This window comes from Monodelphis domestica, chromosome 1 (assembly GCF_027887165.1).
Source record: "Monodelphis domestica isolate mMonDom1 chromosome 1, mMonDom1.pri, whole genome shotgun sequence".
NCBI lineage: Eukaryota > Metazoa > Chordata > Mammalia > Didelphimorphia > Didelphidae > Monodelphis > Monodelphis domestica.
In genome coordinates this window covers 321,935,329-321,955,529 of record NC_077227.1, presented here as the reverse complement: position 1 = coordinate 321,955,529, position 20,201 = coordinate 321,935,329, and the positions used below count along the sequence as shown (strand labels likewise).

The following is a 20,201-nucleotide window of genomic DNA, read 5'->3' as shown; positions in this document are numbered from 1 at the left end:
AAGTAATGATTTCTATCTAAAACCAAAACAGGGCATCTTCTACCTCTTATTGCCAGCAATGGGAATAGAAATAAGACTTGGATGGTTATCCATTTCCCACTCCTTACTGCCCAATTCCTTTCAACCTTCCCACCAAAGTTTCAACCAAATACCACCCAGTCCTGCCCTATGAAATGCTTGTTCTATAGGTAACAAACTTCCTTTCATTCTAAATCTTTTCCTTTCCCACTCCTTTCATCTACTGGCTATTACTGAAACCTGGCTTCCCAAAGATGACACAGCCTCCCTGATCACTCTTTTCAGTACTGGTTTCATCTTTATTCAATCTTCTTTGGCTCAGTGGTCAGGGAAGGAGAGTTGGAATACTCCTTACTTCCTGTGACCACTTTTAGGTTCTTCCCTCATCTTCATCACTCAGAAACTTCTCTTCCTTTGAGGTTCATACTATTCATATCTATTTTCTAATCAAAATCCTGGTAGCTATTGTCTAAAGACCCCCATTCTTCCTTCCTTCCTCAATGAGTTCAGTATATAATGCAACTTCCTGAACTCCTGTCCTCGTATAGGGAGAGTTCAACATACTCTTACGTCAAACATCCTAGCTACTTAGGTCCTCCAATAGTCACTTCCCATAAACTATTTATCTATCTCACCCTAGCCACATAAAAGATAGTCATACCCTTAATCTTGCCATCAACTACAAATATAGGACCTCCATGTACAAGATGAGACCCCCTTATCAGATCACCATCTATTAAGTTTTCACTTCTTCATCTATCTTCCCTTAAAAACCCTACCTTTCATCTGTATCATGTCCTCAAATCCTTTGACCATTCAATCTCCCCTAAGTTAGCCACTCTCTCCTATTTTCCCATATCTTAACCTCTGTTAAATCAATTCAACTTTATATTGTACTCCTCTCTTGAATCCCTGGTAGCTTAATCATATCAGTGATTATATACCCTGTCAAGCCTCAGCTATTGACCACTCCCACCATTCACCATCTTTGTGCCTACACATTTGCTGCTGAATGAAGATAGAGAAAAATCACACAACTGTTCTCACTGAGGCCACCACTACAAATTTATGTTACACAGATTCAACTGGGATCTCACCACTGATAGGCAATCTTGCCATAACTCCCTTATCAACCCTACTCTCCACAGTGGTTCTTCCAAACATTTTCTTCCCTTCTCAAACCTCTCACGGTTCCTCCTCCCTTATTCTCTTGAGCTGAGATACTTGCTTCATATTTAGCTGAAAAAAAATGGAGCCTATCATGAGTTCCCTTTTCTTCCCTCTTCCTGATGTCCTGTGTGCCTTCTGCCACAATCTTCACACCTGTCTTACTTAATGAAGTGTCCTTATTCCTTACCAAGACTAACCCCTCTCCTGTTCAAATGTTCCCATTGCATTCCATCTCTCCCAACAGATTATTCCCTCTGTAATCTCTACCCTTTCATTTATTTTTCTCCTAGTCTTTTGTCTCATTCCCTTCTGCCTACAAACATGCCCATATCTCTCCCATCCTCAAAAAAAATTCTCATTTGTTCTTTCCATTCCTGCCAATCATCCTCTCTTTTGCCCTTTGTAGCTAAATACTTCAGAAAAAGCCATCAATGATAAGTGCTTTTCACTTTCTCTTCTCTCTTCTTCATCCCTTATAATCCATCTTCTGAACTTATTCACAAAAACTGTTCTCTCTTAGCTGACAAATCTAATTGCCTTTTCTCAGTCCTAATTCTCCTCAGTCTCTCTATAGTCCTCTCCTCCTTAACATTTTCTTCTATCTTGGTTTTCAGGACACTGCTCTCATCTAGTTTTCCTCCTACCTATCAGACTACTCCTTCTCAGTCTCCTTTGCTATATCCTCCTCCAGATCATGCCCTCTAACCACTGATGTATCTCAGGCTTTTGTCATGAGTCCTCTTTTCTTCTCTTTTCCCTCTATACTTGCTGATCACTTGGTAATCTTGATGATTAGCTCCCATGAATTTAATTATGATCTCTAAGCTAATGATTCTCAAATCTACCCATTTTGTCTTCTGATCTACCTGTCTTCTGATCTCCAATCTCATATCTCTAGTTGCCTTTCAGACATCTCACACTAGATATCCAGTCGACGTTTTTTAAAATCCTTATCTTCCCTCTTAAAATCAATACTATGTATTGGTTCCAAGGTAGAAGAATAGTAAAGATCACACAACTAAGAAATATCTGAGGTCAAATTTGAATCCAGGATCTCCTATCTCCTATCTATAGGACTGGCTCTCATTCTACTGAGCCACCCAGCTGCCCCCTCCTTAAAATCAACATGTCCAAAAATGAATCCATTATCCTTTCTCCTATCTTCCCCATTATTATTGCAGGAAATACCTCGGGGCCCTCAGGCCCACAATGTAGGAGTCATCCTGGACTCTTCTTACTATGTCTCACCCCTTTTATGTCACATTTTTGGACAGGTCTGACATTTCTTTCACTTCTGCAAAATCTCTTGAATATGCCCCCCTTCTCTCCCTTGATGCTGCCACTATGCTGATGTGGTCCCTCATCAGTTCGTGCTTGGATTCTTGTAATAGCCAGCTGGTAGGTTTGCCTCACTCTTAATTTCTCACTGCAATCCATCCTCCATTCATCTACCAAAGTGATTAGTCTAAAGAGCAAATCTGATCATGTCATCCTTCCTATTTGACCCACTCCAGTGTTTCTCTGTTATCACCAGGATTAAGAACAAACTCCTCTGTTTGGCATTTAAAGTCTTTCATATTCTCCCACTTCCCCCATCTTTCTAGTCTCCTTAAACCCGCTTTAGTCTCCAGCACAGACTCTTCCATACACTGGCCTTCTTGCCATTCCATGAGCAAGCCCCTTTATTCTTGGCTCAGAGCATTTTCTTTGACATTCCCTCATCCCTTGAATGTTCTCCCTCCTCATCTCTGCTCTCCTGGTTCTCTTACCTTCCTTTAAATCTCAGTTAAAAATCCCATCTTCCATAAGAAGCCTTCCCATTCTCTCTTAATTCCGGTGCCTTCCTTCTATCAATTTATTTCTTCTTTAGCCTGTTTGTACATATTTGTTTTCTTGTTGCCTCTCTCATTAGATTATAAGCTCCTCAAGGCTCTTTTAATATCTCCAGCATTTGTTACAGTTCCTGGCACATAGTAAGTACTTAATAAATGTTTATTGACAGACTGATCAATGTTCGAGGTAAATGTGAAATATCTGTTCAACAGCCCCACAAGGATGCCTTCACCTTTTTAGGAGACTAATGAGCATAATGGGCTTTTGTTTTGTTTTTCTATATTTGTTCATGGATTCCTTTGAATCATTGAGGCTTTGGGCATTTTCAGGGATGGAAGAAAAATAGATTCCCTATCTACGTTATCTATATTTACACCCACACACATACATACATAATACCTATATTTACACTGAATAGCCCAAACATCCACATACTAGGACTTCTGTTGTTAAGGCTTGCCAAGCCCTTTTGAAGGCAATTTTCTTCCTTTGGCGTTCATCTGCCACCCAGTTCTCACTTGTGGCTCCAAGAAACGGTAGCAGACAAAGCTGCCATATTCAGTAGGCCCTCTTGGCAGACTGACTAAACTAGATTGTGAGTAAATGACAATTAGGGGGGTATCTATCCCAAGCATGTGAAGACTTTCTCTGGAGAAGGGGGCAGATGAGAATGATTTGTTCTAAAGGTTGTGAAGGCAGCAGAAACAGGCTCTGTAGAGTTCTTAGAGCCCTAGCCATCATGGTAGAGGGCCAAATTCAAGTTTGCTGGCTGCCAGAAGATCCATATCTCCAAAAAATGGGGTTTCACCAAGTTCAGAACTGACCAGTTTGAGGATATGACCTCTGAGAAGTGGCTCATGCTTGATGACTGTAGAATTAAGAAATCCTTAAATAGGGTCCCTTGGACAAATGGAGGAACTCCACTCCTGAGAGGTGTACTGTGACCATGCCTTTTGCAGGCATAAGTAATAGATACTGCTAACAACAACAAAATAAAATAAAATCACAACCTAAGCCATCGCTAGTCATCTTGACTTTCGTCTTGCCATTGGACTTTGATGCTCTAGAAGAGAAAATGAAGTTGATGACTTCGTGCAACTCTGCCTCCCTTAAAATCAGTTTATGCTTGAGTCAAAAGATATCACCAGTGAGGTCTTTTTAGTCCTCTTCCAATACAAAACTAATATTTACACTGAATAACTTTTCTAGGATCTGAAAGGCCATGGGACCAGAACAGACATGGACCTTGTCCATGGAAAATCTCTTTGGAAAGACCTGAGACAAGAACCTACATCTCCCACATCCATCTCTTTCTCTCTAATAACACATCCGTCACCTTAGTTCCATCCTTTATCACCACTCACCTAGATTACTGAATTGGCCTTCTAATTGATCTCCTTGCCCCAAGTCTCTCATCACTCCAAGTCACTCTGCACACAAGGTCACATTTCTTATGGTGTAGACCATGTTAGCCCTCTGCTTGATAAACCCCAGTGGCTCCCCATTTGCATCCAGGATAAAATGTAAACTCTTTTACTTAGCTACTGAAGCCCTTCACAAGCTGGCCCCGACCTATCTTTGTAACTTCCTTGGAAATTATACTCTTCATGGTCTTCATTTCAGCCAACCCACAGAAAATGTTGAAAAGAAAATTCTTTGTTCCAGCTTTCACACTGATAAGTGAGGCAAAACTCAGGACAAAGAGAAATTAAAGGAGTTTATTATAAGTATATTAAGGTAGCAACATATTAGAGATCAACAAATGGCCTAGACTTTACCTCTCATCTGCCTTGGAAACAATACCCAGAATTGATTCTAAGGCACAAGATAAGGTTTGGATGTTTTTTGTTTAGAACCAGCTTGAGAACTCCATGCACTTGAATGAGGATGGATTTTTTCCTAGGACACAGCTCAGAATACTACTCCATTAGTGAGCTGGGAATGTTTCATTATCTCTAGTGCCTAGGAGAGCCTGGCACTTAGTAGATGTTTAATAGATGCTTGTCCATTGATTGGCCATACCTAAGTTTTATCTTAAAGACAGAGTTGTGGTAATGGAGAGCCAGAGAGTGAGGAAGAAAGCCTGACACCCCCCGCCCCCTCAGCCCCCTTTGGGAGCAGGATCATTCCTGAATTGACCTTGAGTGTCTGTGGATCCAGAGGGGTGTGTGTGTGTAGGGGGGAGCCTTTGGCCATGAAATAGTTGCTGATATTTCCATACTCCTCTTAGATTTGTACGGCATTTTTGAAATTGCTTTATTTGATTCTTGAGATAAGCCTGTGAGGTTAATTGATATATATAATTATATAAGTATATTAAAATATTTTAATTTTAATAAATTTAATTTAATTTAATGAATTTAATAAAATTCAATAAATTTAATAAAACTATTAAAATAAAAAATTATATATAATATAGGTTTTATTATTTCCATTTTACAAGTAAGGCAACTGAGGCTCAGGAAAATAAGAGTGATCTAAGGTTCAAATATCTAGTAGGTAATACACATGAAGTTCAAACCCAAATCATTCCTGACTTTTTGTTTACTCTCTTACATTCTGTCTTAGTAACAACTGTAAGACAAAATGGCAAAGACTAGGCAAACCGGGTTAAGTAACTTGCCCAGGGTCACACAGCTAGAAGTATTTAAGGCTAAATTTGAATCCAGGTCCTCTAGACTCCAGGCTTGGCACTCTTCCCACTGCCACCTCACTGCCTCTTTCCTGACTCCTAATTCCAGAAATCTTTCCACCTTACTATAGGTTCTACCATAAAAACCCAGCAATGTTTTTTCAATAAAGCATTTTGAAGCTAGGAAAGCATTTCTCCTTGTCGCTGATTCGTAGAGGTCAGCGTACAGAATCTCTGCAAAAGCCGTTTGATGGGAGCTGGGCTGGGCTTGTTTTTCCCCATGCGGAATGAATCCCTGCCAGACTGCAGGGCTGAAGCTTTTCCTCAGACATTTGCGAGCCTGCCCGTTAAAATGGCTCTTGCTGACTCATGAAGAGCCTGCAGACTTCTTTGTGTCGGGATGGGATATTCCTTTCCTGGGCTTTGGTCCTGAAAATGCTTAGTCACCTGCAGAGGCAGCAGCAATGCGACACTTCACAGAGCCTGATATTACAGATTCCTCTCTTCCCCACTCACTCCACCAGGCCCTCAGGGCTCCATTGCAGTCCTTTCCTTCACCTCTGCGATGACTGGTCCAAACCTCTCTCCTCAAGCCCCTCACCTCCTTATATTCCCTACTCTTACTCCCCCTTTGCTGAGGAAATTGAGGATCTCCATCATAATGTTCCTGCATCTCCCTACAACACACCTAAAAACTTCTGGGTATCGCTGCCTATGCTGTCCTTTGTTCCTGCTTCAGAGGATGAAAGGGCCCTTGCCAAAGTTAAACTCTCTCTAATAGCGGTCTCCTCTGGGCATTTGCCTGAGCAATCTTTTCCTTTGGATCATATAACTTCAGAAAACTTATAGAGAAAGGTGCTATTACATGGAATTGTTAAATGTATGTATATATTTATTTATTTAATATAGTTTAAATTATGTAGTTTTTATATATAATTTAACATATTTACCTATATTATGATTTAATATACACATAAATATATATATATATGTGTGTGTGTGTATGGACATTTCACCCATTCCCATGAGTTATCTTATTGTATAACTTCATGTAGTGTCTGTCTCACTCTGGCTCCAAGTTTTCCCACATTCGACACACACAAAGAAGAGGAGGTAGAGTCAGGGAGACAAAGAAAGACTTGGCTGCCTGCTTGGATCAGAAGAAATGAAGGGCTGACAGAACTTCGGTGAAAGGACTGAGTAGAGACTAGGGTTAGTTTTCACTTGTTCACAGCAGCAACTTGAACAAGAGTCATCAAAAGAGCCTTGGGAGGCAGGGGTGCCATGGGGCAAAGAAGAGGCAGCAACATTGGGAAGTAGACGAGAAGGGAGGCCTACTAGTGACTAGTTAGGAAAAGAGGGATTACTTAAATGATGGGGAAGACTCAGGTTCAGAAAAAGCAGGGGAACAAATAGTTACAGAGAGACAAAGAGTTGAGCAAGCAGGCAGACAATGAACTTTCAACCAGGCTCAGACACTTCTTAGGAGACCTGCTGGAATTTTGCTGAAAGTGGCATCCATTTTCCATGAAAGCCTATCATTTGCTCCTGCCCATCCCCTTCTCTTCACCACCTGAACTCCTGCACTAGTGTGTATGATTCTTGACCATGTTTTGGGGGTGTTCAAATGTCCAGGTATGGTTGGGCCCTCTTTCTCTTAACATTCTATACTTTCTTGATTCTGCAAAATACTTGAATTATCTACTTCAGTCTTGTTTTTCATGCATGTAGCCCAGGGCCTGGTATATAATAGATACTTTAGTAAGAAGAGAAAGAACTATTATTCTTTTAATCTACTCGGGGACCTTATATATTTTTACTGGAGTATGACCTGACTGGAGATTTGAATGAATTACCAAAGTTTCCTCTATACTTTGCAAACTTTCAGGAGGCAGGATCTATTTTTCCATTTCATAAAACTAAAAACTTCCAGGCCAAAAAAACCAAAACAAAACAAAAACCAAAGGTCTTAGAAGTTATAGAATAGCATGACAGGACATTTTAGAGCTGTAAGGATCCTAAGGGATGTCATTTAATCCAATCCCCTCCTTTGAAAGATGAGGAAATTGAGGCCCAAAGATTTTTCCAAAATCCCAGATCACCGATAGTAATCAATCAATATTTATTAAGCATCTATTATGTGCCGAACTACACTAAGCACTGGGGATAAAAAAAAGAATCAAAAGACAGTTCCTGCCCTCAAGGAGCTCACAGTCTGATGAGGGAGACAACATGCAAACAAATATTTGCAAAGCAAGTTATACCCAGGATAAATGGGAAACAATTAACATAATTCCAGAAGGCACTGGAATGGAGAGGGTTTGGAGAAGGCATCCTATAGAAGGCGAAGACTTAAAGGAAGCCAGAGAGATCAGAAGTCTGAGCGGAGAAGGGAGAGCTTTCTAGGCTTAGGGGAGAGCCAGGGAAAATGCCCTGAACCAAGAGATGTAGGGTCTTGTTTGTGAAATAGTAAGGAGGCAGTGTCCTTGGATCGAAGAGTACATGTTGTAAGTGTAGTAATGGAGAAAAAACCCAATCCATTTTGAGGCAATAGGTTGGACTTGTGTTTTAGTAAAATCATGTTAGTGCCTGAATGGAGATTAGATTGGAGTAGGGAGAGGCTTGAGGCAGGCTATTTCACAATCCAGGCACAAGGTGATGAGGGCTTCCCTCAGAGTGGTGGCAGTGTCAGAGGACAGAAGATGTAGATGAGATGTTGAGAAGATGAAATTGATACACTTTGGGATAAGAGGATGAGGGGAGAGTAAGCAATCTAGCATGGCAGCTGGGGTTTCAAGCCTGAGCGTTGGTATAGCAGGTTTTGTTGAAAAAGAAGTTTAGGCCTCAGACACTTCCTAGCTGTGTGACCCTGGGCAAGTCACTTGACCCCCATTGCCTAGCCCTTACCCCTCTTCTGCCTTGGAGCCAATACACAGTATTGATTCCAAGATGGAAGGTAAGAGTTTAAAAAAAAAAAGAAAAAGAAGTTTAAAAAATGTCTCCATGGGATCATAGTAAGTGTCTAAGGTAGTTTTGGAACCATAGGTTTCCCTAACTCCTGGTCTCACAGTATATATACTGCCTTGGTAGGTGGATAATTTCATCTCTTCCCCAAGTTTCATTTTCTAAGTCTATGCAGATGAACACCAAATTGAAATATCAATTCAAATTAATTTGGGAAGTATTTATTGAAGACTTGCTATGTGCAAAACACTTAGGTTTTGTAAAAATTAAATTAGTCTCTAGTAATAAAAATATTATATTTTTATGAGGTTTATTAAGGATTATTAGAATTCAAGGAATAAAGAAAATACAAAAATAAGAAAACCACATGCCCATGGCTGATTAGCCAATTCAGAATACTTAGCTTACTTACTACATCATTACAATGGGAGAGCAGAGCATAGAAGAGTGAGAGATAGGCGCTACTGCCAGTTTAAATACTAATTGTGATCTCGCCCAGGTGGAAAGTCAGGTGAGATTATAGGGAATTCTGGGAAATACCAAGGACTTATGGGGATTGAAATCTAGGGTTCAAATCTCTATTTTACAGTTTTAGGGATATAGAAAGAAAAGCTACTGTCCTCTAATCCTGCCCTAGATTCTGCCACCAACTCTCTACAGAGCACAATCTCAACGTATCTAAAAGGAAACTATTAAGTCCCTTTGGGATGGTCAGAGGATGGGGTGCAAATTCTGGCTATATCTTTTACCACCTGATTGCCTGCCCATAAGGCACTTAACCTCTTTGGGCTCAGTCCTCACCAGTAAAAAGAGGTTCATGACCCCCAGGGATCAAATAATACCAGTCGTTAAAAAAGCATTTATTAAGCTTGTGTTCAAGGCACTAAACAGATGTAAATCTGTTTGTAAACTTTAAAGTACTACTGTCATCCTCATTCATCACACTGTCACCTCCTATTCCGGCCTCTGCCTCTCTACAGTCCTAGCGACCGCTGTACTACAAGTCCCAGGGGTCAGTGCGGCGGGTCCGCCAGCACGCCGGTCTCGTGATGGGCGCTACTTAGGGCGGAGCCTTGCCTCCGCCCCCCAATCTGTCTGTTTCGCAGTCGGCCGGTGGGGTCGCTCAGTGGGTCTGAGTCGCTCGGCCAGACCCGTCCCTCCTTCCCGACTCTGACCAGTCTCCCTGGCACCGATACCCCGACGCTCATCCTTCTTTCTCGGCCAGAGGCGCACCCTCCCTAGCCCACACCCTTCTCTTCCCTCTGCGGCAGCAGTAGCAGCGGCCCCATGTCGGAGCCCGGGGGTGGTGGCGGCGAGGACGGCTCGGCCGGCCTGGAGGTGTCGGCGGTGCAGAATGTAGCGGACGTGGCCGTGTTGCAGAAACACCTGCGCAAACTGGTGCCGCTGCTGCTGGAAGATGGCGGCGAGGCCCCGGCCTCGTTGGAGGCGGCCCTGGAGGAGAAGAGCGCCCTCGAGCAGATGCGAAAGTTCCTCTCGGACCCGCAGGTCCACACTGTCCTGGTGGAGAGGTCCACGCTCAAAGGTGCGTTCCTCACCCCGCCTCGTGGGGCTTCTCGATCCCCAGCCCCACCCCGTCGGCGCCGCAGGGGTGAAGGGAAAGGAAGGACGAGACAACTCTTCCCTCCAAAAAAGCCCCCAACCCACAGACCCCACCCACCTGGGGAAGGCGGGGCGCAGGGGGTAACACCCAGGGGGAGGGCGGGGCCCTCATCCCGGGTGGGGACACCCAAGCCTGGGCATGCCATCCTCATGCCCATCCCCGGGGAGGCTGGCGGGAAAGGGAGGAAAGTATTCCTCAATTTATGCATCCCGGGTTGTCCCATCTGTCAGTGAGGGCCTGGAAGGGGCGGTCGCTCAGCTCCTTTCCAGACTAGACTTTCCGCGGGTCTAGAATTCTAATCCCTAAACTGTGGGATCCGGGTTGACTGGGGGACCTAAGAGGCCATCTAGACCAAAGCCAGTCATTTGATAGAGGGAGGAGACTAGGGTCATTGTCTTTCCTCTAGGATCTCAAAATGGCCGTGTTGGGTGGAGCCTCTTCTTGTTAGGTTGGAGTTTGGGTCTCTGCCAGTTTTAGTTTCCCTTTTCCAGAAGGAGTAGCATTTGGAAGGAATCCAAGGACTAAGGAGGAACTACACTCAACAAAAAGCCTTAAGCAGAAGAATCCTTTACAGTTTAGGATATCAGATCCTAGAATGTAAAGGATTCTAGAGATACTTCAGTTCAACCCCTTTATTTTACAGATGGGTATACTGAGGCTTACTTAATGATCCAGAAAGGATTAGAATCAACCCATGCTCTCTAGCAGCATGGTTAGCTGAAAGAGATTGGATTCAGTAGACAGCTGCATTCATACAGAACATCTCTGGCTTAATAGTTATGAGACTTTCCCAGATCACAAATCTTTGACCCTCAGTTTCTGAATCTGAAAAATATGAATCATTTATTGTACAGAGTTGTTAGGATTAAATGAGATATTTGTAAAGTACTTGACAAACCTTGACATGGATGCAAACTGCACTTATTATTTTGACTAAACCAGCTGGCATCATCTCCACCTTCTCAGGCTAAAACTTGTGTGATTTCAAGAATTTCTCTTTGTTCAGTTCCTATTCCTAATTGTTATCGTTAATACAGAACCCAGGTTGCAAGTTATTCTATGCTTCTTCTTTGTCATCAAAACAGAACAGATTGGATATTGTTGATAAAGAAGTATTTCCTTCCCTAAACCAATAAATGTAGTTTTTGTCTGGTTTGTTACATTCCATTTCTTATGCATAATGAAAATTATGTGTGATAACAATGATTATTATTATTTTGAAATCATGGGTGCAGACCCAAAGAAATTATTCTATCTACCTCTATCCTAGCCTTTATATAGAAAGGATTTTACCTTGTGATTTGTTGATATTGTTCTTGATCAGCCAAGTTTACAGGCATTCATCTTTAAATTCTAATTGCTGAAACATCACAATTACAGCTCCTCTTTATTTAAATTGTATCCTTTTTTTTTTTTTTTAGTATAGAATTTCTGATCAGAAAGCATTTCCCTCAAAATTTCTGCATATTGCTTCTGGTGCAGATTTTTAGTGGTCTCTGTTCACTTCATTTTTTTCCCCTCTTTTAGGAAAAATGAGCATCCCAACTTTTGTATCAACCCCATAATGACATTGCAATTTTGAAAACTTAGTTAAGTGCCTTAGACATTTGAAAATGAAATATCACAAAATTTAAAAAAATCTTTAAAAATGGCTAACGCTTTGTTAATTATTAACTTCTGTAGGCATCAATTTGTTTTTTCACTTATTGAGATTTAAACAAAGATTGAATTTAAGTTGACACTGAGAAACAAAAACCCATTCATCTTATTAGCTGAAGTTTCTCTTCAAATCTGATCTCTGACTATGTAATAGCTATGTAACCCAGGACAATTTTTTTAACATGGGTCTCAGTTTCCTTCCCTATTAAAGGAGGATAATAGTACTGTTAGTATTTATGCTTACTTCATAGAGATCTGAGGCTTAAATGAGATCCTGTCATATATGTAAAGCATTTTACTTTTATGACTACATTGCAGGATAATTGCTGATTCTCAGTGTTAGAGGGAATTTCCTCACTGGGAGTTTGCTACAAAGATGAAATCACAGATCCTACAGGTTGGCAATGGTTGTTCAAGGACTAATCTAAGTAAATTGGGAAAGGCTTATCAGATGGTAGACCATTAGGTGATTCAATCATTTATTTAATTATTTTTGAGGGGGAAGCTTAAGGGCGACTATAGCAATGCTTAAATAGGCCCTCTCAAGTATGTAGGGGTTGTAGAGGGAGTGCCTACTTATAGGAATAAAATCATAAATCTCTTAAAGTACTGAAGTAAAGTTAAAGTTGAGTGTGTGACAGTGTGTTATTTCAGTATTACCTAAGGATTTTATTATGTTTCTTCTTTAACAATTTGTTTTAAAATTAGGTTTCGCGTTTTCACAGTTATGATGACCAAGCTCATTGCAATGAAAATCTAGGCTTTAGTTAGTATGGAAACAAATCCTATTTGTTTAAACCAACTAAAGCCTGCCAACATTGATACATTCATAAATGTTTAAAATTGCCTTTACTTGGTGAAATGTGTCATTAGTAGGTGACAAAAGATCAATAAAATTTAATTTTTCTATCTTTAGATATAAAAAGATTTTGTTTTTCTTGATGAAACACTGTTTCAATACTTTGAATCTGAGATTCCACAGACTTAAGAGCTCTTGAGGCTATCTAGTGCAAGCTATATCTGAGCAGAATCTCCAGTTGGCTGACCAAATAGTCCTCTAGCTTTTGCTTGGGAACCCTCAATGAGTGGGACCCATTACTTCCTGAGATGACTAGTTCTCCTTTTGGAACCTGCTCCAGAGATTAAGAAGTTTTTTCTTTCATCAAGACTAAATCAGTTTAAAAAAAAAAAGACTGAATCATCTTTTCCTTCCATTGTATTTTGTTCAAGCCACCAAGACCAAACAGAATAAATCAAATCCTTCTTCCACATGGAAAAACTTTGAAAACTGCAGTCGTGTCCCTAGACTTCTCCAAGTGTAATAATGTCTCTGCTTTTTCAACCAGTCTTTGTATGGTATTGTTTATAATCCTTTCTTGGTCCTGACTGCTCACTTCTGAATGAATTCTAGTTTGTCCATATTTCCTAAATTCAAGACAACATATAGTTTGACTATAGCAGAGTATAGTGGAACTATTACTTAGCTTTTGGTTGTAGGAATCCAGGACCCCCTAGGAACTTTTGTGAAGTGGGTGGACGGCTTCATTGGTGAATCCTATACTTATTTTAATATAACTCAAGATAAAATTTTGTTGCCTGCCATGTTACATAATTAGCTTAGTTTGTAGTCTACTAAAATACAAAAATAATTTTCATAGAAGTTGTCTAGCTATGAATCCTCTATCATATAGTTGTGGAGGTGATTTTTTTTATACCCAAATAAAAATTTTATGTTTATCTTTTAAAAATTTTGTCCAATTTAGTTCAGTCATTCTAGTGCATTGAAATCTTCTTGAAACCTGTCAACAAACTTAACAACTAAACTGTTGTCTTTTCCTGTCTTTGTACCATTTGCACAAGTAAGAAATATACCTTTTATAACTTCATTCAAATAATAATAATTTTGAATAGCACATTGCCAAGGATAATTCCCTGCTGCACTCCACTAGAGACCTCTGTCTAAGCTAGCATTGACCCATTGATGACTGTTTTTTGGTTCTAGTCATTTAATAAATTCTAAATCTCCCTAACATATGTCATTGTTTTGTTCCTGAAGATAGCATGAGAAGCTTTATTAACTGCTTTGCTAATATCTTAAGTATACTAGATTTGTAGCATCTCTTTGCCCGCCCCACCTGTCTAGTTATACTATTGAAAAAGAAAAGGTTAATCTGCTCTTTAATTTTAAAAAATTGTTTTTTCTTATTTATAAGGTTCTTTGAATATAGCAGGTTTGGCAGAAAGAGGTCCAAAACCTGAGAGTATTATTGATGGCAGGGCAGAACAAGCATGAAAGCAGGAGAGAACCAAGAAGGGTTGAGTAAACAAGAGAATCTAGAGGCAGATTTGTTTTCAAAAGAGCTATTTCCCCCGAGTAGAGTCAGTGACTCCAACATCAATATTGTGTCCCAGTGAACAGGAGTCTCATTAGATAATAAGGATTCTTAGTCTTGCATTTACCATTAGTTAAATATCTGACCTTAGGAAATTGTCATTCTGACCTACATGGAGGTTAGAGCAAGAGTCAGGCATATCTGAATCCCACCTTACATTGTACTTTCTCTGAGCCTCGGTTTCCTCATTACTTTGAAGTTATTGGCACTGAAGACTTCACCTTGAAAGTTTCATGACAGCAACATGTCATATATTTTATGACTGCCTCAATTTTAGAACTCTAGCATGTTGAAGGGTATAGGCTGAAAGCTTAGGAAGTTGGGCTTGGTCTGAACATTTCCACCAACTTTTTATTTGCTATCTGTGTGTCTAGGATATCATATCTTTTGTTGACTGCGGCCCATCATTATTGGAGACTCAGATTTGAATTTGAAAGATCTCAAATCAATCGAAGACATTCTAGGATAGAGGAAGAAGAATGAGTTGAATTAGTAGAGCTTTGAGTATAGGTGGTTGTGATGTGGGAGAAAATAAGAAATGAGTGGGAAATTGGATGCATAAGGAAGTAGGGAAGTTCCCTGGTATAGTGGAAATAGCACTGAATTAGAGGTTGGAAGACTTGAGTTCAGATTCCACCTCTGCTACTTTAAGGCTTTAATCTTTGAGATCTTGGGCAAGATATTTCATTTTGCTGGGCCAGTGTGAGAGAACAAAGTGCTGTCTCTGATGCTTATTTACCAGTGTACCTTTAGTAAATCTTCCCAGACCTCAGTTTCCCCATTTGCAAAATGAAGAGATTGAATTAGACAACCTAAAATCCCTTCCAGTGTTACAATAGTAACATAGTAGATGGTATCTAAGGTAAATATATGAAAATTAGGTAAATAGTTGCAATTTTTAATATACCCATAGGTTATTTAATCTCTTTTAATACTTGTCCTGTTTAAGAAGTAATCCTTTAGGTTACTCATCTTCTTTTTTGTTTAATTACTACATAATGTACTAGAGGCAGGAATTTACCCTTTTCACAAAATAATGTTAGAAATCATAAAACAGTTAGAATACTTTAATATAGTATATAGCCTTAGTTATAACTGACAATTTGTACATTCCCTGGAAACTTACATCCTGAGTCATATATGATTTCAGCTTGACTTTACTGCCTTTTGAGCAGGTCTGTAACAGTGTCTTGGACTCAACTTCAGGTCTAAATCCACTTCATACTTAGAAGCAGGGTGACCTTGGACGAGTCACTTAACCTCTTTGGGCCTTGGTTTCCTTCTGTAAAATTAGGGAGTTAGATTTAATAATAGCCACTATATAGTGTTCTTTAAAGGTTTACAAAGTGCTCTACACATACAGAGAGTCCTAAAAGTAGCTTAAAACTGCATTTAGACTTTTGGGACACCCTCTATTATTTGATTTTTCTCAACAAATCTGTGGGGCAGATGCTATTGTTACAGATGAGAAAATGGAGGCTGAGAAAAATCTAAATAACTTTCTCAAGGTCACACAGCCAGTAAGTATTTAAAGCAGATTTTGAACTCAGGTCTCTCCGTTTCCAAGTCCAGAACACTAGTATCCAAATCATTCTGTCATCTCATGTCTGGCTTGCCAGTACTTGAAAAAATAGTTGTTACTACTTGAGTATCAAGTGGTTTCTAAATGTATCATTAGTCCAAGCGTTATTGGGATCTTCTAATTTATAGTCAGCTATTTAAAGCATCGCATCTGAGTGTTTAATGATTTTGATTAAAATTCATATATTGTATTTATGTGTATAGAGAGAAAACTGGTTACTTAGGAGATCTACTGATATAATACTTTAGGAATGTGCTAATATTGTTGTTAATAGCCCTACTGTTCTTGAGACAATGTCCCTTGCCCCTTCAAACTGATTTCTGGGAAAGTGATAACAATTGGTCACATTAATGTTAGTGTTATAAAGTGCTTTACATTCATTATGTTATTTGATTCTCACAACTGCCTCATGAAGTAAAAAATGTAAGTTTATATACCATCATGTGAGGGAACTGAAATTTTGAAGGGTCAAGAGATTTTGCTGGGATCATGCTGGGATAAGTGGACCCAAACCAAATCGTCTAACCCTCCCAATAAACACTTTCTGTTGAAGTATATCTGTCTTTCCTAATTTTCGTTCTGTGTTGTTTAATTTGTAAATATGTTCATCTTTAAAATGTGAGAAAAGCCCAATTAGGGCTCATAGTTTGAGACAATTTTAAGTGAAATGCTTAAAATCCCCAACCAATTCAATGTTAAAAAATCACATCTATCCTATATCCATATGATGATTTGTTATTTCTAATGTTAAGCCAGTAAAGACTTTCAGAAATGAATAGGTTTAAGAAATGTTATAATTTAATTCAGTAAGGAAATCAGTATGTGTTGTCTGTCTTTGGAGATTATGTCATTGGGCGTATTTTTATGCTGCATTGCAGTGTTCTTAATGCAGAAGTGTAAGTATTGACACTCCTGTGACTCACCACTTCAGTGAGCCCCGGATTCCTTTTCTTCTTTAAATACAATGTAGCCAAAAATTAGGAATCAGAAATAGAAAGCCTTAGTTAGATGCTAGGATGGGTTGCATGTTTTCTCAAAGTTTTTATTTATATGGTTAGCAAACAGTTGGGGTTTTTTGAGAGTAGGGACAAGAAGATAATAGTGTTTGAATAATGCCAAACAAAATTTCCTTTTGTAGCTAAATAAAAAATGTAACAGAATTATGGAGATTTTGGTTATCATGTTTAGTGGATCTTTTAACATAGTAACAGAATACTATTCTATTTAAAATAGAAATGACAGTTTTCTAATTGAAGTTTTCAATATATTCAAAAGCATATTGCACTTAGATACACATTCATGGGCTTTGCTCTCAATTCTGGGAAAATATTTGTTTTATGCTATACATTTATTCAATAATTTTTTTAACAGTACCATAAGATTTAAAAAAAAAGAGTCTCCATGTTCTGTCGAATAAACATCTAATGACATTTAGGAAAAAAAATATTGCATTTATTTTTGAGAAAGGTGCTTTTGATGCTGAAAAAAAGTGATATATATTCAGTTCTTTTATGCCATGAAAGCTATTTTTTTTTTGCATGTTATGCAGTAGGAGTAGCCATAGAAACTGAAAGAAATTCCTTTCATTTTTGCATTTTTGAGGACATGTGTTTCATTGATTGACAGCCATGCCGCAACATCCTTTTCCTAGGTCATTTGTTTTGAGATGAAAAATATTTGACATTTATTTCCAAGACTATGGGGTTCCTCCCCCTTCTCATCTATCTATCTATCTATATTTTGTATTGGGTCTCTGATTTCATCAGGTAGAGAACTCCTTGGTAGGTATGTCTTGAATTCAAAGCAAGACCACACGTAGCTACAAATTAGAGTTGACTAGAACAATGAGATTAAGTGAGTGGTTTATACTGGCTTTGGAAGTCATCTTGTGTCAGTTCTTACTGACTCCAAAGCCTGTTTTCCTTCCATTAGAACACACTGCTTCTACATTATGAATTATCTTAGTGTTTGCATCAACTATTTCTTTGCATCAGCATTTCTCATGCTGTACTGTGGAATGAGTGATGGGGGTGGGGGGTCCATGAAAGCATTTCCCTCTTGGTTTATTTAGGACTTTTTTTTTTAAATCGAGTTTCAGATCTTTCCCTCCTACTCATCCCTTTTCCCTCTGAGAAGGCAAGCAATATAATATCAGTAATACATGTGAAACATGCATGACATGATTTCCTTATTAGACATGTTGCAAAAAAATTAAAACATAAAAAACTAGAAACCTGAAAAAAATATGCTTCCATCTACAGTCAGAATAATAAAAGCATTTCAGTATTACAAAATTATCTAGAAGGGATTGGCCCATCTCCCAATACAGCAAGGGAACCTTTGATCCCAGGGGCACTATGCCAGCCTGCAGTTCTGACCTCTGCCTTTGATTAAGTTCACAAAAATCATTTGCTACTTTGTGTGATTGATCACTTTTTAACAAAAACAAATAAAAAAACGCACCCTATTTTTTATTTTGTAGAGGATGTTGGTGATGAAGGTGAAGAGGAAAAAGAATTTATTTCCTATAATATCAACATTGACATTCATTATGGACTTAAGTCCAATAGGTGAGTAGTAAATGTTAAAATGGAATTTGACCAATTACAGAACCAGGAGAATGAATAAGTGAGTAAAGGACATTTATTAAGCCTTTACTATCTTTAAAGTATGGTACTAAGTTCTGGGGATATAAATAGAGACCCAAGATAGTCTGTTTTTAAGTCATTTAATCAGTAAACATTTATTAAACAACCACTGGCTACCAGGTACTATGATTATTGCTCAGGTACAAAGAAAGGTAAGAGATAGTCCTTGTTCTCAAGGATATAACAATAATGGAAAGACAACATGGAAACAATCATGTGCAAAGGATAAATTGGAAATAATCCCAGAGAGGTTACTAGCATTTAGGGGACTCAAAGAAGGTGGGATTTTAGCTGGAACTTGAAGGAATGGAGATGATGAGGGAGAGCGTTCCATGAATGGGGGATTGGCAGTGAAAATCCTTAGAGAATGGAGATGTGTCTTGTTCAATCAGCAGCAAAGAAACCAATGTTAATGGATTTCAAAAGTGTGTGTGTGGGATGGGATAATCAGTGGGGGAGAATAAGATGTAAAAAGCTTGAAAATGCAGAGATCATGAAGGTCCTAGGGAATGCCAAAAAGAGGATTTTTTAAATTTGATTTTGGAGGTGAGGAGAAGCTGCTGGAACTTATTGAATAGGGGAATAACATAATCAAGAGCTGGGCTTTGGGAAAAATTAAGTAACTAGAGTGGTAAGATATTTGAAGCAAGGAGACCCACCAAGTAGCTTACCCTTTTGGTCCTGGTCTGTGCAGTAGGTCAAAGATCTCTTTATATAGGATTCTGTCCCACATCTGCCCAGATGTGGTCTCTACATGTCAGTTCTTCTGTTTTCATTTGGAGAGTGTTTTTTAAGGTGTCTGTGTTGGTTGGGGAAGCTGTGGAATGCTGTGTCAAGGGGTGGGAGTGAGGAGAGAAAGCATAGTACTATACAGTAAAATTAATGTAGTTGTTAAAAGTTAAAGTGAGAGTTGTTCATAGTTTCAGTCATCCATTAGGGATCTTGGAATGTGTCCTCCATGGATAAGAAGGGACTACTGTACAATAATGTATAATAATGCCCAATGTACTTTATTATTACCGTATTTAATGTTGGCAATGTCTTACTGTGTGTTTAATTTATCAATTAAACTTTATTATAGTATGCATGTACAAGAAAAAAATCATGTCATATATGGGATTGGCAGGTGTTCACTTGTATCTGCAGTTCCAACCATCCACAGTGGGTCTGCCGTACTTACTGCAAAAGTTCAGATGTGAGATGATGAGTCCCTGCTCTAGGGAGGTGGCAGTGTCAGGGGAGGAGGGTATATCCAAGAGATATAGCAAAGATAAAATAGACAGAACTTGGCAACAAATTAGATGGTGTAGGGAGGGGGCAATTTGCTGTTGAAAGTGAGGAGTTGAGGATGATGTTTGAGTAGTAAGCCTAAATGACTGGAAGGATGGTGAGTTCTTCAATAGCATCAGGGAAGTGACAAAGAGTGGAGTGGGTTTTTTTTTTTTAAACCCTTACCTTCTGTCTTGGAGTCAATACTGTGTATTGAAGAGTGGTAAGGGCTAGGCAATGGGGGTCAAGTGACTTGCCCAGGGTCACACAGCTGGGAAGTGTCTGAGGCCAGATTTGAACCTGGGACCTCCCATCTCTAGGCCTAGCTCTCAATCCACTGAGCCACCCAGCTGCCCCCGTGGGTTTTTTTTTTTTTTTGAAAAGTAATGAGTCCTATTTTGGACAAGTTGAG

At 39.2% G+C, this 20,201-nt stretch overlaps 1 protein-coding gene across 2 annotated transcripts in view; it reads left to right on the top strand.

Moving 5' to 3' along the window:
• Positions 1-9,657: 9,657 nt before the first annotated feature.
• DYNC1H1 (dynein cytoplasmic 1 heavy chain 1) overlaps positions 9,658-20,201 on the top strand; it is a 98,043-nt gene continuing 87,499 nt past the window's right edge. Inside the window, exons 1-2 of one of the 2 annotated variants that reach the window (XM_056811256.1) lie at positions 9,658-10,160; positions 18,355-18,442. In XM_056811256.1, coding sequence (XP_056667234.1) covers positions 9,905-10,160; positions 18,355-18,442 — 344 coding nt within the window. In that variant the 5' untranslated portion in view covers positions 9,658-9,904. The remainder of the gene's footprint in view (positions 10,161-18,354; positions 18,443-20,201) is intronic. The other variant, XM_056811257.1, reaches the window with a different exon arrangement.